Source organism: Xiphophorus couchianus, chromosome 7 (genome assembly GCF_001444195.1).
Source record: "Xiphophorus couchianus chromosome 7, X_couchianus-1.0, whole genome shotgun sequence".
NCBI lineage: Eukaryota > Metazoa > Chordata > Actinopteri > Cyprinodontiformes > Poeciliidae > Xiphophorus > Xiphophorus couchianus.
Window position 1 is genome coordinate 14,524,370 of NC_040234.1, and position 24,392 is coordinate 14,548,761.

The 24,392-nt window shown below is 40.1% G+C and overlaps 1 protein-coding gene across 5 annotated transcripts in view; it reads left to right on the plus strand.

Moving 5' to 3' along the window:
* The first annotated feature begins 1,270 nt into the window (after window positions 1-1,270).
* mid1 (midline 1) overlaps window positions 1,271-24,392 on the plus strand; it is a 43,527-nt gene continuing 20,405 nt past the window's right edge. The window contains exons 1-2 of one of the 5 annotated variants that reach the window (XM_028022878.1): window positions 1,271-1,403; window positions 22,779-23,500. In XM_028022878.1, coding sequence (XP_027878679.1) covers window positions 22,835-23,500 — 666 coding nt within the window. In that variant the 5' untranslated portion in view covers window positions 1,271-1,403; window positions 22,779-22,834. Of the gene's footprint in view, window positions 1,404-13,805; window positions 13,830-15,703; window positions 15,889-20,445; window positions 20,646-22,778; window positions 23,501-24,392 lie in introns of those variants that run through there. The other 4 variants (XM_028022882.1, XM_028022881.1, XM_028022879.1 and 1 more) reach the window with 4 other exon arrangements.

The following is a 24,392-nucleotide window of genomic DNA, read 5'->3' on the forward strand; positions in this document are numbered from 1 at the left end:
AGAAGTATTTTAAATTACATTAATTTAGTGAAGGTTGAATTTCAGACCTTTATACTTGCTGTGGAGAAAGGAAGAGTTAAAAATAAAAATCTCCATTTTAGGCTACAAAATCTCCCGAACACCTTCAAGGACATTTTACATCTCCCCCATTCAAGTGTCAGAAATCTTAAATGACATCTTAATGTGGATAGAAATTTTTTGGGCGTAAAATAAAATTACTTTAAAGGTGAGCCGTTTCTGCTTTCCAAGCCATCCTAAATCAAGGTTAAAGAGGATGACATATGCTTGCTCAGACAGATATCTATTCTGTGCAATTAGTTTTTTTCTGAAGAGCTCAGTAGGCTTTGTCCCTTAGGCATAAGCTGATTAGTAAGAAATAAAGTGGCTTAACTATCTAATAAACTATCTAAACTAAAATAACCTCCTAAACACTCAGGGATTTACTTATCTCCAAACTTCCTGTGCATCTAATCTCACACAAGCTGACACTGTCGGTTTCCAGAGCTTTAGTATCCGAGTTCTTGTTTTGTTTTGACCAGAAGTGTTCCTGCTTTAAAACGTTTGCCCCAGTGGACTCAGTTAAGCTTGACAATGTTTTTTTTTTTGTTTTTGTTTTTTTCTTGACACTTCAAATTATGTACCATGAATGTTCATATGCAAGAGTTTTCTTGAGTTCAACAGATAAAATCCACACAAATAAATGTAGTTTTGGGTAAAACTCTTCACACTTTTACTCGAGGGATGCACACCCAATTCCTCAAATATGATCTCATTATTACAAGTATGAAATTGTTTTCAGAGTGAGTCATCCATCTCAAAGGATGAATTCTCATTAGGATGGAGGAAGAACCAATTCTCTCTTGCTCAACAGTAAGACACCCCGGTTCCCCGCCCTTTCTCTCCCTCTCTCCTCTTGATCTTTATTGTCTATGCTTGGTTACACAAAACAGGCAACAGTGACACTGAAAATAGGCCCTCGATCAGCATTATCTGATGCCAGACTCCATCTTAGTGTCTTGCAAAGACAAAATCAGTGCAGTCACTTACTTTTACCCCAGTCTTGATGGAGTCGATTTTCTGCCAGTTCTCGTAATTTATAAGAATAAAAAACTTGATCTTTTCAGTGGCAGCTTTTCAAAGGGTTAAATACTCCTTCAGAGCCTTCCATGATCCTGTATAAACCTGTAAAGCAGATGACAGGCTGTGTGTGTGCGTGTGTGTGTCTAAGGGAGGTATTTGTGAATACACACCCTAGTAAAGAGGAGTGTTTGCAGGCATGAACACCTTTCAGTCTTCTGTCTCCTGCCTGTCTTCCTCCTCAGGGAAATAGCCAGTTGTCTAAAAATAATTCTCTGCTTTTTCCTTCTCCACCAGAGAGAGCACATACAGCCATGGGGAAGAAGGTAAGATCTGATTAAGAAGCATTTCTGTTGGACTGAAGGAGTTCCAACTCTTAAGATTTTGATTTGGCTGAATCAAGTAGAAAGCTGATCAGCTCTGGGAGAGCATAGGGAATCCTGCAGGTCTTTCTGAAAAAGACATTATTGATTTTAGAATATCGATCACAGCACATTAAGCCTCGTACCTGGATGCTTGTTATTTTGTCTACTGAAACAGGCATGTTGCAGTCTGCATGAGTGAACACGTGCATGGAGGAGAGCTGGAAGAAGCACTGAACTTTATGAACTCATTAAGAGAGTTTTGGCTGTTTGAGTTATTTAGTTACAAAGTCGGTTCAGACGGGAGCCAGATGCTTTGTCACAAAAACGTCCCTGTTTTCACATGCTTCACATCTGCTGACAGCTGAGGAGCTCTGATATGTCAGCTTCCTCGTAAAACAGCTGCTGGTGAAAACATTCATCTGGCAAAAAGGTATTATTTCAATCTCACAGAAAGAAAGGCAAAGACCAACTTTCAATGAGCAGTCTTGGTTTTGTCCTATCTTTCCTGTTTTAATAAAGCAATACTGCAGTCTTGGTCTGGCAAAGTCTGGACATGCAATATTGGTGAACTCACTTGGATTTTCTTTATTTTTCCATGAGGTAAGCTTTCCAATTTTTTTTTCTTACTCCTTGAAAGACTGAGCAAATGTGTTGGTTCTTTTTAATGCTATCTTTTTTCCTGGTTCTAGAATTGACTTAATTTGGCAATATAAATGGATTATTTTGGTAAATGCGCTTTGGATGTAAAACATTTTTCATCACTAAGCTCTGTTTCCCCAGCCCTGCCTCCAAATCATAAATACAACCATATCCATTGCATTCTCAGTGCCAACTTCAATAGCAGCTGCGAGGCTTTTGTGCCTGGTTGTTGTGACAGGGCAAGAGCAGTCGCTAGATCATTCCCATTATGACAGCCAATAGCAGCACAAAGAAGCAGGATGTTAAGAATTATGTGTTTGCATATCCACGGTCACATTTTAGGACTATGAATTTTGAACATTCCCAAGGAGCCAGTCTTTCTTATGAAGAGGTGAAAGGTTGGGATTAATCAAGCACTGATTTTAGTTAAAAAGAAATTTAATTCACTGCAGATGACATTCTGATGAATGGGGAGCAGTTCAGTGCATTGCGAAGCTTTGGAAAATAATAATATTGCTGTAACAAAGTCTTGCTTTTTCATAAAAGTATATCAAATAAGTGGTGAACACATGTATGTTTTTGTTGATTGAAATATTGCAAATGAGGCCATTGACCATTCCCATTGAACGTTTTGAAATGTAACTGCAAACATTGTTATCATTATTATTTATATTTTTAATGTTTTTTTTGGGCAACAGTAAGATTTTTTAAGGTACTTTTGCTTTTACGAACCCTACGACTCTGCAGTTCTTTGTTAATCAGAAAGGATTTTTGTAGACCATGAGCATAGCTGAATCCATAGCAACAGGAAGAAATTTTAAATATTGACAACTAGTTTCTCTACTTTCTTTGGCTCTTTGAAAATCCCTTTCTTCCTGTTTTTAGTAGATACTTATTCCATGGTCTAATGGCTAAAACTCTAATGTTTTAGCCACAACGTTCTTTGACAAATACTTTGGTTTAGACTCATTATATGGATTACTTTAATTGTCAACATCGTGTGTGAATTTCATGTCATTGACTTGACTAGAGAAGCGTTTTAGTTAATTTAATAGTTAATGCTAGCTACCATGCAATTATTAGAACAACGTGCTATTCTTAGCTGCTGAGAGCGACTCTAAGGAAGAAGTCAACATAAATTCCTATCTTAGTGAGGTGTGGTTGACACCACTGCTAGGACTGTGATGGCTCTTCTACTTTTTATTTTTATTTTGGCAGTTAACTTAATGGAGCCTTACCACCACCAACTGGTAAGAAGTATAGACCAAATGTCACCAAGAAGGAAAGAAAAAACAAAACCCACATCCTGCTATGCAAATTACACTTTTGTAGCTTGTACTTCTTGAGTCTTCCACTTACTACATCATCTATTTAAATATTAATGTGGACGTTCAGCTGTCAGAAATTCACTGTGATTGCCTGCTTGTATAAACTTGTTTGATCTGGTGAAACAACCAACACTAAATGGGGAAGTAAAGAATGTGAAAACTAAACAAGACAAAGGGACAGTGCCTGCTTTTGGCACAGCTCTATCCATTTTATGGGCATCATATCCTCTGTGTCTGTGAGATACCATGATATAAGGGATTGCAGTAATCAAGACATACTTTTTTTTGAATGTACATGCCAGTTGTCTCAAATGGTAAGAACTGGACTTCACCACTGAGGTGATCTGCCTGTCAAGATTAAAATAACCGTCCATTTTTACCCCAGGATTGGTGACAGTGCCTTTCAAATACTGTGCCAGAGGGTCAAAATCTACACACTCGAAGCCCTGAAAAACAAAACCTCTGTCTTCTTGTCATTAAAAAGAAGAAACGTAAGGTCCATCCACACCTTTACTTCATCAAGGAATTAAAACATTAATAAGAGAGTATCTCTCTTCTTGTTCTTGTTTTCATAAAAATGAAAATAATATTTGTGCTTTATAAAGATGGAGCCCAAGGGAAAAGAAGAAAAAAATTACAGGATAAAAGAGAGACCCAAGAACAGAGCCTTGCAGAACTCCACAAGAAAGTGAAACGGAAAGATTTGAAATTTTCCAGGCTGACACAAAATGCTCTGTCAGATAGGAGCTAAACCAGGCAAGAGCAGTTTATCGAATGCCTGTAAGGTGCTCTAAGTGACAAATTAAAATTTTGTGGTCCACAGTATCAAATCCAGCTGTTAAATCCAATAAAACCCAAGATCACACAATTTGCAGAGTCTGTGGCTACAAGAATATCGTTAAAAATCCTAAGCAATGCACATTATGTGCTGTAACGTAATTTAAATCCTGACTGAAAAACCTCAGGAATGTTATTTGCTGTTAAAAATTTCATGAACTGTTTGTAAATAATTTTCTCCAAACCTTTTGAAAGGAAAGATAGCTTTTAGATAGGCGTAAAGATTAGCAATACAGTTGGATCCAGAATAGGCTTTTTAACCAAAAGATGCACCATAGCATGTTTGTAAGCATTTGGAAAAACACCTATGGACAGATTACTGTTAATAACAGCAAACACAGAAGGCTCGGAAGTAGAAATTAGCTCTTTAAAAAAGCATAAGTGGGAGCACATTCATCCATCCATCCATCCATCTTCTTCCGCTTATCCGAGGTCGGGTCGCGGGGGTAGCAGCTTCAGAAGGGAGGCCCAGACTTCCCTCTCCCCAGCCACTTCTGCTAGCTCCTCCGGGGGAATCCCGAGGCGTTCCCAGGCCAGCCGAGAGACATAGTCCCTCCAGCGTGTCCTGGGTCTTCCCCGGGGCCTCCTCCCGGTGGGACGTGCCCGGAACACCTCACCAGGGAGGCGTCCAGGAGGCATCCTGACCAGATGCCCAAGCCACCTCAACTGGCTCCTCTCGATGTGAAGGAGCAGCGGCTCTACTCTGAGTCCCTCCCGGATGACTGAGCTTCTCACCCTATCTCTAAGGGAGAGCCCAGCCACCCTACGGAGAAAACCCATTTCGGCCGCTTGTATCCGCGATCTCGTTCTTTCGGTCATGACCCAAAGCTCATGACCATAGATGAGGGTGGGAACGTAGATCGACCGGTAAATCGAGAGCTTCGCTTTTTGGCTCAGCTCTCTCTTCACCACGACGGACCGGTACAGCGCCCGCTTGACAGCAGACGCTGCGCCAATCCGCCTGTCGATCTCCCGCTCCCTTCTTCCCCCATTCGTGAACAAGATCCCGAGATGCTTAAACTCCTCCACTTGGGGCAGGACACCCCCCCTGACCCGAAGAAGGCACTCTACCCTTTTCCGGCTCAAGACCATGGCCTCGGATTTGGAGGCACTGATCCCCATCCCGGCCGCTTCACACTCGGCTGCGAACCGATCCAGCAAAAGCTGCAGATCACGATCTGATGAAGCCAAAAGGACCACATCATCTGCGAAAAGCAGAGATGAGATCCTAAGGCCACCAAATCGGATCCCCTCAACACCTTGGCTGCGCCTAGAAATTCTGTCCATGAAAGTGATGAACAGAATCGGTGACAAAGGGCAGCCCTGGCGGAGTCCAACTCTCACCGGAAACGAGCCCGACTTACTGCCGGCAATGCGGACCAGACTCTGACACCGGTCATACAGGGACCTGACAGCCCGTATCAAAGGGCCCGGTACCCCATACTCCCGGAGAACCCCCCACAGGGCTCCCCGAGGGACACGGTCGAACGCCTTCTCCAAGTCCACAAAACACATGTAGACTGGTTGGGCGAACTCCCATGCACCCTCCAGGACCCTGCTGAGGGTGTAGAGCTGGTCCAGTGTTCCACGACCAGGACGAAAACCACACTGCTCTTCCTGAATCCGAGGTTCGACTATCCGATGGACCCTCCTCTCCAGGACCCCTGAATAGACCTTGCCAGGGAGGCTTAAGAGTGTGACCCCTCTATAATTGGAGCACACCCTCCGGTCCCCCTTTTTGAACAGGGGGACCACCACCCCAGTCTGCCAATCATAGATGAACCAAAGGTATTAAGATGATCAGTAATCTCTGTTAAACAGTTAACAGTCACCAGCTCAAACTGGTGAAAAATAGCAGAGCAGGAAACTAAGACCACTGGGACAGACGTAAGGGGAGATGCTATCTGACCATGGGAATTTGCCACCTTATCCACACAAAATTGTAGAAACTTTTCACATGCCTCAAATGATGGCTCAGTGTCTTGTGGAACATTAAGAATATTATCAATAGTTTTAAACAATATACAAGGTTTGTGGGAGTTTACAATACAATGTGCATTAAGCCATATCCTAACACTAGGATATTTTTCAGTAATGATGATACTGGATATTACTGAAAATATCTTTCAGTAATGATTTGGAAAGTAATAACCAGAGCTGAGTAACAAAAAAAAAAATACTAGAAAATTTGGGGAGATTTACCTGTAGACAGAAATTTGTGGAATTTTTGCAAGTTACAGCACCAAGTCAAGATAAGATGGTGATTTACCAAAGAAGGCTGAAAAGGAATCAAAATGTCCTTGAGCAAAGTATGAGTTTATGGTGCTTATGTTTACCCAAAATATTAGCTGCATTTTTGTTGAATTATACATAAAGTAAAAGTATAATATAGCATATATAAGGCATTAATGCTGGAAAACATTTTTAAAGCGACTTATCATTGTGTATTTTTTTACATCACAGAAACTGGATGTTTAGTGGTGCAATCAAGTTTGAGATCTAGTGTATGCAGTTATGTGCAATGAAGTGTAGCTGAGTGCCATGGTGTCAGTAATATCTCAGAAAAAAATATATATATTTCACCCATTTCTCTAACTCTCTAGCAGCCAAGATTCAGGAATGTCCTGAAGAAATGTTTGACGTCTTGATTGACAGCAAATGAGAATATTCAGTTGTGCATCCCTAAGATAACAATGATGGTAAATACATCATTGTTAGATATCAACCCTTAGGATTATCTACAATATATTGTTGTTTGTTTTAGAAATCTCATCTCAATAATGTTAACTGCTCACCAACAATGTCAACATGTCAACAAAACCTCGGAGAAAACTGAAATTTACCTAATCCTGACTCAAACAGCTGGGCTGAGGCATTTGGCTCCGACTGCCTCCTTGGACATGTGAACACATCCCCACCACAGATGTTCAGATTGACTCCACCAAAACTTGGTCGAGTGTGACGGTTGTAATGTTTAACAGAGATGGAGGAACAGCATTGTCTGAAAACTCTTCACCCGGCGGAGAACAATTTCTTATCTGCCTTTGTCGAACAGGTTCTGTCTTTCAAAGCGACTACTGCTTGTAAAGCAAGAATACAAACTGAGGCCAGGGGTTTGGGTGTACAGCCAGAAAGTGCGGGGGGGGGGGGGGGGGGAGGGATTCAATGCTTTACTATCATAATTTTTGATAAAGCTAGTTGGCTGGAGATTTGCGATAAAGATGTGATAAATTCTCTGAGATAGATTCCCACACAAGCTGGAAGCAATTACTGAGTCATCTAAGCAGAAAGAATGCAGCAGGCATTCACTGAACCCTTTCGAAAAAGTAGATACGTTTTCTTTTCCGTTTAAAAAAAAAAAGGAAAAAAAAAGTCAAGACTTTCTGAGGAGCAGTTTGTGGTGTGGACTTAAAATAGTAGATGATATTTCTTTTCCAAAATCCCTTCCCATATTTGTTTAAGCGAGAAAGCACCAGACAGTAAAGCATTTTGCAATTTTCTGTAGCCACAAAGTACAACCAGCTTCTTTGGGACATGATCAATGACTTTTTATTTTGACCACAATAGTTTCTTTTGATCCCTTCTTATAGTACTTAAAATAAAACATAAAGACTTCTTTTTTAATAGCAAAGTTTACTTTATTGTTTAAAAACAGATTGTCGGCAAACTTTGAGGTACTGTGTGAAGTATTCAGGGCTCTTAGAATTTTAATAAAAACTTAATTGTATTGATGTTTTATTTATAATCGTCTTTCACAAATTTTGTTCTCAGATATTCCCAGATTTCATCTTGCTGCTAACTCTTACCAGCTTTAATGTCCTTGCAACCTTTGTCACTGCTATACAAATATAAACCTGTGACAAACATAGTCATGTATAAACTTGTTTGACCTGGTGAAACAAACCGTCAAGTCTCTTCATGGGGATGATATGTTGAGCGTGATGTGGAGTGCTAATTTCTTGCCGCTTACATTTGCATGTTTTGAGCAAGACTTTATTTTGGTGTCATCTGACCCAAGTCCCTCCTTCCACATATTTGCTGTAGGTATTCCCTACAGGCCTTCTAGGAAAATGCAAGCAGTATTTTTTTTTGCCGTTATTTTTGCAATAGTTGGAATTTTACCTGCACGTCTTTGATAAAGGCTGTTTTTGTGACATACAAAACTGCTGACTGATTCTATGCTCTTGGTCTCTCAGCTATTTCCCCACAGACTGATGATGCCACCACCATATTTTCCCATGAGAATGGTATGTTTAGCTTGATGTCCAAAGTTTGCTTTCAGTCTCACATAACATTTTGCATGTATCCCAAAAAGGTGGACTCTCCTTACCAAATAGGTAACCTTTTAAAGCAGTCGTTTGGATTACATTTTATTTAGACCTATCAATGTAAAGGGGTCTCAAGGCAAATTCACAATTTTAATATTTTTATTCAAACCTTTTACTCCTTTCCTTCACTATATAATACTTTGTGTTGGTCTGATGATAAAATCCCAATGACAAATTAAAATGAGTGATTTCAACATGACAAAATGTGTAAATATTCCTAGCATTGTGTCTATAGAATTAACAAAACAAATGTTAGTTTCTTTAGAACATTGCTCTTTCATAAATGTAAACAGTGGTGCTTATCAGGTTTCATAAACATTTCAAACTAAACTAAGTCTCTGTATGTATGTGCAGAGAATAAGTTAGTATAATTTACTACAGTAGAAAACATACTAGATTTCTTTGAACTAACTTTACCTGCTCTGAAGATAAACCGCTGTAAGCGTTAATTAGCTTTTCAATAACATTTTTATTCATTTGGCTAATATTCAAGCTGATTGTGGGTTAGTCATTGGCAGCATGTCTTAAGGCATGAAAGCAATTAAAAAGTTGAACTTTTGCCATGACGAGGGCAGCCTTTGCTTTCATCTTATTGTTCACTGGCAGAGTGAGGACTGTTCTAGTTAGAAAAATGATTATAGTCGCTTAGATCAGCACTTGTACTGAAAAAGACCATCCTAATGCCTGTAAGCACATGCTAACCTAATTAGACATTTACCTTCAGAGTTTAATTACTGTGATTACATAGAAGTTTGATGCCAAACATAATATTATAAAAGACATTTTCTTTTATGTTGCCCATCACATCTAGAGCAGAATCTCCCTAGCATCATTTGGTGAGCAGAAGTTGGTTAAAGGGATGTATAGGGGTGGGGGGGGTGCGTGTGTGTGTGTGCGCTAAATGCAGAGATGCAGCACAACCCTGGAGACACGGTCCCATCTGTTCAAGGCCGGGCCTCGTAGTTAGAAACTCATCAAAATGTGGTCCCCAAGGTTTGTGTACCCCCCCACTTTGTCTCTGCATTTGCTACCTCTTTGTCTTTTTGTTGTGAGGGTGGGTGGGGAGTCAGGGGCAACTGCTCAACCCCAAAAAGGGGGTGGGGGTGCATTAATGAAGAACATATCCATGAAATGGCCTGGTGGACGTGATGCTTGCTGGTCATGATTTATGCTTGCATGAGCATATAGACAGGGCTGGGGCTGGGGCTGGGTGGGGAGATCCAGCAATGAAGGAGGGCGTGTGGAAAACAGAGCAGCTAGGATGCTACTGTATGTTTTGTTTATTCTCTCATCAATGTGCTACTGAAATAGAGATCTCAGCTCTCAATGGGAGATTCCTTTTTGTCTTGTGCTTGAAAATAATCTCAAAGATTTCTCAGGACTTTAGCATGTGAGTTGATTTTACTGATTATTTCTGAAGATAAATGAATTTGCATCTGAGGCTATTCAAATTGTTTCTACCTTACTCAGCATATTTGGCTGCTTTAAAGCTGTCTAATGACTATTCATTTTAAATGCGTTATTTGAAAAATCTTATTTGTACCGTCTATGTTTGTATGCATAAATTAGGATTTCTTTGTTTGGCATGACATGGATTTTCTGGTGGAACTGCTTATACTGCAAATTCATAGCTAACCTTATGACATGATGACTATGCAGGTGGAAGAAAAAAAAAACCCTCCCTCTTCTTTCTCAACTATTAATGTTTATGCAACATTCAATTTCATGGCCTGTTTTGCTCCAACTACTTATCTTACTTTTCAGGAGGGCGTTTCTGGCCCTCTGCAGGTCTTTTTCTAATTAATGCAGCTTGATGTGCCAGCCATCATCAAGAGGACTGCCTTAGGCTGCAAATGGCCTCATTTAATGGAGATGAATATTCATTTGTTTGGAATAATTTTGTGGACAGTTGTGCTATTAATTGATAAGGGAATATATGTGGGTTTTTTTGGCTGTAATTATATGGGGATTATTCTAGAATATTTGTAAGCTTCACTGCCACCGATACAAATGCAGAAACAGTAAAAATCATTTGACAATATGGCATCTTGTGACAGCATTTTATATTGTTCACTTAAGATAGGGTGTTGTGAAAAAGTATTTCCTCCCCCACTGATTTCTTCTGTTATTTTATAGCAGTAAATTACTTTTAATATCAGACAGTGATATGAGAGAAGACAAAGTGCAGTTTTATAATTTCCTTCCTTTTATAAAGTGAAATTAAGTTATCCAGACCAATCTGGCCTTGTTAGAAAACGCCTCTGAAACCTAATAACTGGTGGTAACATCCTTGGCAGCAACCACTCCCATGATAACTGGCAATGAGTCTTTAATCTTTCTTGGAAATATCTTTGTTCACTCTTCTTTGCAGAATTGTTTTACCATGGTGACAGTGGAGGGTTTTCAAGCATGAAGAATCTGTTTTAGGTAATTCCACATCATCTCAATGGGATTTGGCAAGGCCTCTCCAAAGCCACCATTTTGGTCTTAGTGTTAGCCCTTCAGAAGTGAACTTCCTGGTGTTTGGATGACTGTCCTGTTCCAAATAATTTCTGCTACAAACATCAAGTCATCACGGTCCTGAAATGGCAAAACAAGCCTCCCACCAATTTAATGTTTTCTGTATGATGTAATTTTGTTTAAGTTACATGTCTTATGAAGGATGCAGCAGGATGACTTCCAAAAAGTACCACTTTTGTCTTGTCTACCAGAAAAAATATTCTTCTAAATACGAGATGGGTCATTGTTTTCTTTTTGTTCACCAGTCAATATCACCTTGGATAGTATTTTTGCTCAGTCCCTTTCTAGTTGTTGAATAATGAACACTGACCCTAACTTTGACAAATGAAGATTGCAGTGTTTAGATGTTATTCTGGGTTTGTTTGTGACCTTCAGGGTGAGTCATCAAAGGAACGATTTTTGTAGACTGGCCATATTTCTTAATTCTACAGACCTGGCTGTAATCAGGCCTGCTTGGGGTGAGTGAAATTGGATAAAAATGCCTATAATAATTGCTTCATGACTTAACAGGGGGTCTTTGGTATTACCTTTTGTCATAGTTTCCAGATTAGCTACACAGTACAATTTCAAAACTGCATACTGTAGTTACACAGACTATTAATTGCTTATTTTAAAATGTTTGAGGATGTGAAAAACTTAATAGTGACAGCTAAAACACTTAATTAAAAGTTCTGTCAGGACTCTATCTCATATATCCAAAAAATAAAGATCTTATATCTCTTTTCTTGAAAGCAAGAGAAACCTTGTGTGTCAAACCAGAGCAAGGAACAGCCTGAGTTTCCAGCGGGAGAGGTGGAGACGGGTTACTGGAAACCACAACCCAGACAAATTTTCTTTTGTGGAAAGACAAAACCAAAAACAGACTTCTTTTTTTTTTATTTGATGTTTTTTACAGTTCAGAGAAGGATGTGACCTTTGGAATGACCAAAGAGAGCAAACCAGTTTTCACTGGCCTCACATATCTGCTTGTCTCTCAAGTCAAAGTAAATAGCCATGATTTTATGTCATTTTGTTGCAAATGAATAATTTTCTGTGTGTGAAATGAATACAGAAATGTGTTGCAGGTCCTTTAATAAGAGAACTTGCAATTATTTCAGTTTTTATTGGGGGCGGGGATGCTTTCATTTTATACTTCGTGCAGCATTTCTGTCAACTACTGGTGGTTATACGTGGTATAGAATAAATTTAGACTTGAAAAGACTTTGAACAACATTGGAGACATGCTAAAGGACACTATCAATAAAACTTGTCTTTCTTAACAGCTCATCAGAACAACAGAGTGATCCCCTCCGCATTTATGCAGTAGTTCCTGTTAAAAGGGCCTTCATCAAATACTGAGTGCAAAACACTTTGAACTAGTGTGGTACATGGTATAACTACATGTGACGTAATTATATTCATCTTATGGAATATTCAAATTTTCTGAAAAACTGAATTTTGGCTTTTATTTAGTTGTATGTCATAATCATCTTGACAGAAATAAGCTTAATAATATATCTCTGCATGTATTTTATCTGATGAATGTTTACATTTTTTAACTGATTTCACGCAGTACATGAACTTGAATTACTTCAGCGCTTTCTGTGTTTGGCATTGAAAATGGATTTGCTGTTTACAAATCTATTAGTGTTCAGAATGAGTCAAGCACAGGCATCAGATTCACAGCCGTGCTTAATGTGTCTGTTGTTTCTCGTCATTTGTCAGTTAAAGCGTTTAGTCTTGGTCCTGTGAGGGGAGTGACCTCTTTCAGGTATTGTCTCAGTTACAGTGTCTCTACACATTTCACTTCCTTAGAAAATGCTGTTGACTTCAAATTGGCATTGGATGTTGGGAGGAAGAGGAAACTAACAGACAGTGGTAGGCTTGACGAAGAAACAAACAATCTGTGAAGAGAGAGCTGAGGGTTGGCCAGTGAAAAGACTAGAATGGCATTTGGCTTGAGAAGCAGGATGCATCACTGCTCCTGCCAAACTGCCATAGCAACGGCAGCTTAATGCATCCCTCGTAGTCCCCCCCGCTGAGTGTCCAGACTGTACCAAAGTGTCATTTAAAAGATCTTGACATTATTCAGCTTGACCCTAGCATTTACCCAACTGCCAATGTATTAAACGAAGCACATTTTTTACTCAAATCCAGATGCAGAGACATTTGCTGTCAAGTCTGCAGCTTTATTCTAAATGACACGCAAATGAGTGAGTTGTGTAAAAGTCTATTATGGCTGTGCATGTAACCCTAACAGAGCAATCCTATCCATCTTAGAGCTCCCATTTGTCATGCCGGGCACCTCTGCTCCCTGGTGACCAATCAGGAGTGTTTCCTTAGAGGCTAAGAGCAGCCCCTCACCTCCTCATCATCACAAGTGATTGACAGCTTCCACAGGAAGGAGGGGGTGGTTATTTACCTCCTCGTGTTCTCATGGGACCAAGTTAATGATCCCAGCCAACAAAATAACACAAAGAGGGAAAAGCCTGAGAAGTCGGTGCCTGGTTGAACCATTTGGAGCAGTTTCGGCTTCCTTTGGAGAGGATTAGAAAAAAAACAGGCTTGTGTGAGAAGACTTTCAGTGACAGGAGGAAAACAGATGAAGCGGCATCACCCAGACAGATAGTTAAAAAGTAGAGGAAGTCTTCTGAGCAAAGTCACAATTTTTTAGAAAACTCTCATCTTTGGTTTCTTTATGTATCTTTGAGTCACCATGACTGGACTGTCTGGTTGAGTGACTAACAGACTGTAAGGTAAGACACACTTTGTATCTTTGGAGAAGGATGCATAAAAAGTCCAGATGAAAGAGTAAGAGTTTCTGTTTAAGCTTTGACAGTGTATTGGTCTGCTGCATTGAATCTGCTTCACAGTATTCTGTGAATATTTGCATTTAGGATGCAAATATTTTTTGAACAGGAGGTTGAATATGAACAAGCAGTCTAGTGGCACGCAGTGGCCTTCTGCACCTGTTCATGTCCATTCACTCAAGGGGTACTTAATTAGATATAACTCTTTGATAGTTTGGTAAACAGTGAATCACCCAATCAGATGGCAGCAGCTCAATGTATTTAAGCACTCAGGCATCTAGACATAGCGAACACGACTTGCTAAACTTTAAACTAAGCATCAGAATGTGAAGGAAATGGGATTCAAGTGATTTTGAATGTGGCATGGTTGTTGGTGTCAGACAGGCTTCTGAGTATTTCAGAAACTGCTGATCTACTGAAATTTTCACATAAGACTGTTACTCGGGTTTACAGAGAATGGTTGAAAAAGTGACATTTCTGTGGATGAAAATCAGGTTACAGGCATCAGAGGTCAGAGAATTATAGAAAGTCTGGTTTGTGATAACAGAACAGGCAGCAGTAGCTGAAATAACCACTGGTTACAATCAAAATATGCAGAGTTACATCTCTGGCACAATATGTCAAACCCTTAAGCAGACTGGCTTCAGCAGCAGAGGACCTCACAGGGTGACCCTCCTATCAGCAAAGAGCAGGAAACTGGGACCACAATCAGAGGCTCACCAAATTAGACAACACTGAAAAAATGCTTCCATGTCTGATTAGACTTAATTTTAGCTGAGAGTCAAAATATTTCAAATGGTGCAAAAGCATAAGTCTTTCCTGCTTTGTGCCAAAAGTTTAGTGTGGTGGTGTAATGATTTTGACCCTTCTAACCAACTGAGAATTGTTTGAATTTATGGATTTTCTAGACAGATAAATATAAGTATTATAGGCTTCAAAATTTCACATTATGGTGGCTAAATTTAAGTTAATTGGCCTGTAAAAGCATTACTATGTGTTACTTTTCAAGGGAATATTGACCATTAAGTCCCTAAAGTGGTTTAGTTTCTCTTATTTATTTTCACACCATTCCTGATGCAGCAGGCTGAGCTGAAACATGAGGACTCCTGGGCAAGGGAATGTGGCTGCTTTGTAATCCAAGTGAAACTATGCCATTTGCACTGTGGTTTTACAAAAGTAAAACCACAGTGCAAAACATGCATCTTGCACAGTGATCCAATTCTAAAACAAATCCTTATACCCAATGTCGGTGACAAACTTTCAGCTGAGAAACTGATCAGACTTGATGTGATCTCGCTCTCTTGCACTGCTTAGGTGCTAACCGGGTCAGTCTTTCCACATTAGTTATTTTCTAAGCAACTGAGGAATTGTGAGCAGACGCCAAGGGTGTGTGAGAACTTTCAACACTTTTTAAGTCTGCAGTCACAAATCTCAGCACATTCCTGTGTTTAATCTGAGAAATATGGCTGATAAGAGCTAGCATCTATATTAAAGTATATTGCTTGACTTCAGTTATTCTTGCTGTGAGCATGATGCAAATTTTCAGCTCCAATACTTTCAACTAAATTTAATGAGGTTAAGGATAATGGTAATGGAACTTAACAGTTTAATTTTGTTTCTGGTGTTCAGCTGGAGGCATATATGTGAGTTTGGAAAACCTTTGCTCCAAGTTATGTCTCATAGACTCAAGTTATAGTGCAGAGAAGCAAAAGTCCTGCCCCCCTTTCACACTATTGGCTTCACCAATATCCTGCAGCCCACTGCATCTAGATGGGATGGTTCTCAGTCAGAGTAGATAAAAAGGTGGCAAGTTTTGATCCTCCCGCAGGCTCAGAGGAGGGTTAAGAGCTCAGAAACTCACAGAGAGTCTGAGAGGCGAGTCACTACGCTTTAAGTTCAGACCGCCGCAGTGGATCAGCTTCGCAGACTAAATATCAGCAGTGAATGACTGTGGAGGTGGCTCTGTACTTTCCCTTGCTTCTTTACGGCTGGAACCATGAGGCAGGTAAGTCAGGAGGTCACTCAGAACACAGCCAGTGTGTAATGTTACTGTGCCTTTGTGGAGTTTTTTTCTGCTAGAACATGAGTCATAATGTGTTTAAAAAGCTCCAGGCAGGGATCTTTTTAGGTGCAAAAGTTGTCGGGCTATGTTATTTCTCCTAAGGTTTTGAACTCGATTGGATGAGAGGTGTGATGACTAAGCAAGGTCTGAAGGGAATTTCTGGAATTAAACAGCACAGAAATGAGTGGGTTGAGGCTACAGCAGACTTCCTGTGTAAAAACAGTCATTTGCAACAGCTTTTAGACATTTTCAAACACATTCTTGACTGCAGGTTTTCTGGAAATTGAATGGAATATTCTTTGGCACATTTACTTTAGTTTGATGCATTATTTGTGAGTGTGCATCTTCAAAAGGATGGTCTCTCCCTTTTATTATTGCCATTTTATCGACAGATCCATTTTTTTAAATCATTATCAGATGTCACGGTCCACTTCATTGTGGAGATGGAAAATATATTTTCTTGTGGCTCCTATTAATTAATAACTGGTTGTTTTAAAAAGATATGCAAGGCACCTTTCCAAATGAGCACACTGCTTCTGATCACTCCTGCGACTAATACACAACAAGCTGTCACCATGGCAACACATGTGGAGATCCTTATAGCGTTTATTGAACCAATGAAGTGCTTGAAGGGATTGTTAAGAATTGTTTAATAGTCTGTTTAGGCTTTATAAGCAGTTGATATCTTACCTACAGTATAACATAACTCTCTTTCTTAGTGTTTTTGTTAAGTACAAATCCAGATGAGTTGGTTCTGGAGGCTAAAGTAAAAGCTAGTGTAGGAGGGGCTAAAACCAGAGCAGAATCAAAACAACTCCAGTGTCAGAAACACCACCTTAGCGTTAAACACAAAAGCCATTTTAAAAAAAACTTTAAAACGCATCGTCATGTTTGAATTAGGAAGTTAATTACACTGGAGATAAAATTGGTGGTGCACCACCCATGACCTTCCTGTGTAAATCATTTTCAGAAAACAGAACAAGTAATGCCTCTCTTGACACTGTAAGTATCTGGTAGAAAATTCAGTGCAAAAAAAAAAATCCAATATAGTAGTAGTTCATGTAAATGCTATTATACCAGACCTTTTTAGCCATCTTAAATTAGATAGTAACATTGTTTTCCTCAAAGTTCTCAGTTTGTTTAAAACAGTGAGTACATTGACGTCACACTCAGTTTTCTTTGCAACTAATTACTTTCTAGGTAAATGTATTCCAACAAAGTGCAACTTGGATGAATATTCAAATGTTGACAAAACAGCGTCTGGAAAAAACAATGACGCTTCAGAAATCTATTTTGGTCTTTGCCCATCTTGGACTAGCCATTACTTCCAGTCCATCACCTCTGAGACCTAATATGGATCATTCTAAAGAAGCAAAACTGTATTTATTGTGAAAATGGTTTGATCTCAAAAATCTTATTTTTTAATCTTAGAGTTCTGTGCTTCCATCAACATTTTTAAGGGCTGTGTTAAATTTTCAAAAGACAAAGTTAGGTCAGAGCAAGAACAACTAAAGCTTTCGAAGAGATGTACGAGATATTCTTACTTCTGAGAAAAGTTTTTAAATTTTCCAAGAAGTTGTTATTTGAAAGTCACCGTCGTTAAAGCGGGTATATTTTCTCATATTTTGATCCAATGTTTGTTAATTTATTGCTAAAAGTGTGACAGAGTGAATACTTTCTTGTATGCAGTTATGCAAAACAACCACAAGATGTCGCCATTTACGTGTTTTCGCCACTTGGAAATCGTCAATCCTAAACGACTTCTCCAAACTTAAAAACTCAAAACTCAAATGAGTACATTGACATTTTAACTCAACGAGTGTCAGAGTAGTTTTAACCGTGGTTGAACTTGGAGGAAGCGGGTGGCAGCTGCATGCTTGGAAAGTCACATTCCTTGAAGTTCCTGTGGTCGTGGAAAGGATAGGGTGTTTTCCCGCTGATGGCACCTGCCAAGCCTCTCAGAGGAAATGAGAAGTTGCTGCCGACCAGGAATACCTGCGTTGCTCAGACTGTAAGACAGGAAACCAAATGTACTTGTTAGCACAACCAGACTTCTGAAATGCCAGAAACGATACATTTAGAACCACGGTTTTCACCTGAAGCTTATTATTAGCCCGGAACACCGTTATTCTCTCCGTGCCAACATGTACAGATGAGGTTAAACTCCAGTCGCAGAGATGCTAGGGTTAGTAATTAGGTTGCGCTCTTTAATCATTTAAACTACAGCCTGTGTCTCGGCCGTACAGGCTCCATTAATGATGATCTGGGTAATGTGTGCAGCTGCAGATCAGGTAGATTAGTCAGTCTAATCAGCTGGCTGGTGCCACCGCAGCTGTAAATCACATTAGGCCTGAGTGGGCCGCTGCTGAGCTGAGCCGAACTGAGCAGAGCCGGCTGTTTCTGCTGCTCCTCCAGCCCTGGCCCCCTTCATTGGTCACAGCCACGCTACCAGGACAGGATTACAGATAAATATGTTAGGTGTCAGCCCAGGGAAGAAGACAGAGAGCAATAACAATCTTTCAGAGTCTGAATAGCCTACATGGATCAGGACTATCATTAAGGGTGATAAAAGACCATAACCAAAAGGATTAGGAAGCGTTTGAGCAGGAAATTGCCCTCATATCAAAGACATTTTAATTGTTTCATCTATAAAGGACCTATTACTTCCTAATCAAAATGTAACTCCACATGTCATTTCAGTACCTTGGTTCATCGTTTGGGGCTGAATTCCAGTGTTTTAGACCAAGCTTTCCTTAACACGGCCTGAAAAAAGTCTCTTTTTTCCCCCCCAGTGAACTTTTTTACATTAAAATAAGAAGCTCTATCAACCTTTCAGACAATGATCCTATAGGAATACCACTTCAGTGGCATGATCTTTGGTATGATCTTCCATCAACTATAACCAGCTTTTCTGTCCCTGAAAAAAGGTCCCACACCCAGATGTTGCCAACACCATGTTTTACAGTGGACTATGTTCAGATAGATGCAGAGTGTTATCCATTGAACACACAATTTATTTCTAAACCATTTCACTGTAGTTCTTAAAACCCTCTTAACTGTCAAGTGAACATGGGTATCCTCATGGACCCTTTGTCTTGCATGTAAGTGTTTTAGGAGAGACAATTAAGGCATATGTGAATAGAACCCATTTTCCAACATGTTTACTGTGTCTCTTATGGATGTGTCATGCAGACTGCAAACTGGACTTAAGGATCTCTCTCAATAATGCCTTTCTTTATGCCACTGGCAGGTATGCAGTGGTGCCATGATCTTTCTACATAATCAAAGCTGGTGTTTTAAACTGCACCCCGATATTACCTCTGAGCTGTCAGACATGTTCCTTTGTCTTCATGATGCTTTTGTACATTAATGAGCTTTAACAAACTTGTAAGTTATTCACAGAACAGCTGGCTCTATTTGAGATTAAGTTGCACACAGATAGTTTAATATGAAGTGAATATGTATTGGCATGTCAATCAAATTCCCATATTTTATGCAAAACTGATTAGTATGTGCTTTAAAGTTAGAATGTGAGCAAAGCTTATAATGTTCACATTGTCTTTCATCATTTTACTGAACAAATGGGTAAGTTCCCTTTTCTGCTCCAGGGCGAGTGAATTTATTTCCCGCTGGAAGCTGCACAGCAAGCACCCTGGGAATCCCAGTCACATTCCCTTCACGTCTCTCTCTCCCTGGAAGTTAGCACCTACAGGTTTGTCTGGACTTGAGCGAGAGCTTTTTTAATATTTACAGCTTCTTGTCTGTCTCTGAGAGCGGCGAGCCTCCTGGGGGACCCCTTTGAGTGACAGGAGGATCAAACCGAAACCCAGCAGGGGTGTGTTCGGAAATAGTCACACATGGTAAGCAGATGGCTGCTCAGTGACTCGCCACATCAGGGCCAGCTATGACAGATGTGGATGTTGCCGATGATGTTAAGTCATGTCTGGCTTCATTTTCTAGTCTTATTGAACATTCTCCTTTGAGACTGCGCAGATATTTTGCAAGCTGTAGGATAATGCTGGAGTTTGAATTACTCCGGAGAGGATCTGCCTCTAACAGGACTTATTATTTGGTCCTCATCACTTGTTCACTGGCTGCAAAAAGAGTCATGACCCTGCTGTATAGCCCGGCCAACTCTCATCTCAGCTTGTGTCGTCAACTTTTACCCTTGAGTCCCTGATGGAAGTGCCAGGAAAAGTTTGAGTCCACAGCATTGTGCTGTATGAAACAGAGGGAACAGTTGCACAAAGAAGGCTGAAACTGATCCTGAAGCTTTGAATTTCTGAATGGGCAGGGCTGCCAGGACACTGACCTGCCTGTAAGGACGAGGTTTCCGCAACAATCCCGTCCCCTCCGTTTGTTTTCAACGTTTTACTCCCTCTCTCCCCACTCACTGCTGTCCGCTCTCCTCCTCTTCTCCCAAGCTCTGGCCGGAGCTCCTGCTGTAGGTGGAGCTGGCTTTCCTGGAATTGTCGGGCAACTTTTCCTGTTGTGCTTGCTACCTCTTGCTCAATCTTTCGCCTAATGACAGCTCTGCAGCAGGATTACTGGGGTCGGGAAAACTTGTGCCATCTGGATGCGTGCTGCACACCGGAGTCCATGTTTATTGCATTTGCTAGAAACAGATTTTCATGATTCAGGTCAGAGGTTTCCCTGAAGCAAAAATGTCTCTGCAGTGCAAAGTGGGGCGAAATCCATCGGTGGGTAAAGTAAACTTTGTATGAATGGGAGCGCTTTTAGGAATGCAGAAAATACTTGGGGCTGTTTGGAGTGGCTCTTTACCACAGTTTTATTTTACAAGCTTTTATAAGTCCAGGCTGGTGATGACATCAGAATAGTCACCTCTTCATGCTGTGCTTATTTAAAACTGCTCTTTATTTGTCTTGTTTTTATCAGAGAATGCATGCTCCAATAGGCGAACCTGTTTGATAAGACCTGCAAAACCTAATGTAGTCTGAGATGCTTTTGTGTCTTTTGCGGTTTTACCTCTTTTATTGCTTTGTAGTTTTATTACTCAAAAATGTTACCTTTGATAAACAAAATGGTCAAAAATGTTTAAAAAGTAATATTAGAACAACAAGGATTTCAACTGAAATTAAATTAGAAAGTCTGAGATATATAGCATATCTCTTGAGACAATGTTATAAAGTACATTTAACAAAATTTGTTATGAAAGCTTTTCTGTTTGAGTTTTTTTTGTCAACAATGGTGGGGGAGAGATCATGTTTGAGCCAGCAAAAGAATTTCTTGGCAGTTGCATTGGCAGGTTTGTGTGTAAAGAATAAAGTAACAAACTAACAAAGGCTAGCAGATGCTTCCCAGTCATAAGAGACATGCTCAACAATTGTTTCTTTTGTTGTAACCACAGTAAGATAAGCAAAAGTCTGGAGATCCGAGAACAACAGAAAACACAAACTTGCTCTGAGATAATTGTGGCGTCCTGCACGATTTTCAAGGGGCTGCTTGTGGCCGACTGTCCTTGATAATGAGCTTTTGCCCTCTTCACACTTAATGAGTGGAGGTAAAGTTCGCACAGGGAGACGTTGTGAAGTCCAGTGTGTCCTCTTGCAGCTGGGGGTGTCTGAGTGACCAGGGAACAAAGGCTTAGTGTCTGTGAGTGTGTGGAGCCCCAGCCTTCAGCAAGCAGGCCAATAGACTTCTGCTTGGCTGAGCTGTCAGTCCTCGCTGCTCTGTTCCCCAGTGGACGACCGTGCAGAGGGGAACTCATGCAGGCTCCCCTTGAGCCAAATTAAAATGAGCTGCAGCTGCATTCTTCAAGTTCAGCAAATCAGATCTGCACCAAATACGCAAAAGGGTTATTTATTAGTAGCGAGCACCTGCTTATCCTAACTGTCCCACAAATATTTACACAATACATAATCTTGAGTTGATCTTGCAAAGGAAAGCCTAATAAAACTCAAGATGGGACTGAATTAATACATTCTGATTATCCTAACTAACACATAGTGTGCAAAAGTCTTGCTTAATTCAGGCTTTATTTGTACTTTGTTTAGAGAGACACCATTCAGAATACTTGCTGATATTAATTTTAGCAAAATTTCAAGTCCTTTTTCAGATGACTTATGATGTCATGGCTCTGATCATTCACTTTTTTTCTACCACTTCTTTTGAAAACAGTCATTATTTAAATATATTAACAGTAGAGACAACTGTATGGTGTTTGTGAGGGAGATTCAGTCACCATAAACTAATATTTTACTCATACTTTATAACAGATAAAAACGTAGGGAGACATTTTAAAGACGTTTTAAATTGCCTTTGGCTAACATTGCTACTGAAACATCAACTGCTGCTTATTTTCTCAAGAGAAAATAAGCAGCCCTTCTGTAACACTTTCCAAAAGACTGCCAACATTACGATATCAATCATTTTCCATTGTAGTTTGCGGTTAAAAACTGTATATGTTCAAACTTCCTGCTATTTGCAACATTCTCTTATAGCCTGAATGAGCTGCAGACATGTCTTTACATGTTTTAGAAAATACAGTTTTCGTTTTAATTTGGCTTTTACCTCTCTGTGCTTCCATTGACCTTTTTTAAACACCTTACTGATTCTGAAAATAACCCATATTCGAATCATCTACCCTGACTACCAATTTCCACATAAGATTCTTAATGCTTGTGAAATCTAGAAGCTCTTGTGATTAAGCTTTCTGATTTAGAATTTTTACCATATCTGCTCTCTGTACCTCTCTACTCATTTCTAAATATGGACAGTTGGATTGAATCACTCCAACATCTATTTAATTAGTTTTTAACTCTTTTTTCCCCCAACTTTCTATTATTGAGCTTTTTTCTTTGTGTCATTCATAGATAGCTGATCGGCTTCCCTGGATTTTGCTGACAATCCCTCTTTGTTGTGCCTGAAAATGGAAACACTAGAGTCTGAGCTGACCTGCCCAATCTGTCTGGAGCTTTTTGAGGACCCACTGCTGCTGCCCTGTGCTCACAGTCTTTGTTTCAACTGTGCCCATCGTATCTTGGTCTCCCATTGCACCCCCAGCGAGCTTATCCAGTCTATTAGCGCCTTCCAGTGTCCAACTTGTCGCTATGTCATTACTCTCAACCAGAGAGGCCTAGAGGGACTCAAACGCAACGTGACCCTACAGAACATCATCGACCGCTACCAGAAAGCCTCTTTAAGTGGACCCAACTCCCCTAGTGAGACTCGTCGTGAGCGAGTGATCCCAGAAGGCAAAGCCATGACATCTCCTACGGACCGAGTGCAGTGTCAGTTCTGCGAGCAGGACCCCCCTCAGGATGCAGTGAAGACCTGTGTTACCTGTGAGGTATCGTACTGCGAGGAATGCCTCAAGGCCACCCACCCAAACAAGAAACCCTTCACGGGCCACCGGCTGATTGAACCCTTGCAGGACTCCCATCTCCGGGGACTCATGTGTCTGGAGCACGAGGACGAGAAAGTCAACATGTACTGTGTAACAGACGAACAGTTGATCTGTGCCTTGTGCAAACTTGTCGGCCGACATCGAGACCACCAAGTGGCGGCCCTTAGCGACCGATATGACAAACTCAAGGTAAGAAATAGAATTATTATTAGAATGCTTGAGAATTTAAAATGCAAGCATTCCAGATTTTTTCCTGCAGATCTCTCTTCACTTCTTGAAATACTTTATTATTCCAGTTGCACAATATGATAGTAAATTATAAAAATTTGGATCAAGCAGCAAATGCATGATGTTAGTGGTATGCACTGTCACATAAATTAAAGTTTATCAGCAGTTTTCTCAAAAACAAAAAACAAAAAAAAAACACTGTCCTTTGCACTTTACCTTCCTGCGAAACATTTCTGAATGATCAGCAGCTTGGCAATGCACGCAGATGTAACGAGTAATTACATCTCAATCTCTTTCAAGCGTACTTTATAATGTTTAGCAAGTTAATCTGAGTTAACGTTGACTAAAATAGTGTCTTCCCTTAGATGTGATCGACTTTCTTAAAATTCTGTGTTGTGGCTTAAAAAAACTCACTAAACAAAAGACAGATGTATTTTGCCTCGAATGAAATATGAGTTCTGGATTTCTTTTTTAATTAGTTGTGAAGCCAGTGTTCTCTTTCGCCCACTGTCAGGTCCACAGTGGGCGATGTTTACAGACATTATAAGCTTTATAGAACTAACTGTGCTGTAATATGTCATGCAAGAAAACCACCTTTTACTCTGCTTTTAATTCCAGAGTGCAATAGCACTTGGACCAGGCACTCACATCTTTACCCTAAGGGGAACTGCTCACTTTCAACAGCAGGGCAGGCATTAATAAGACATGATGTTAGCTGGAGCATGAAAAAGGTGTCTCTGCTTTCAGTTCATTGTAAATTTAAATGAGCAGTTCTCGCAGAAATTCCGGTGTTATTAGTGATTTATTTTAGCTTCAGGAATTATATGGGTTTATTTTATGATCACATATAAAG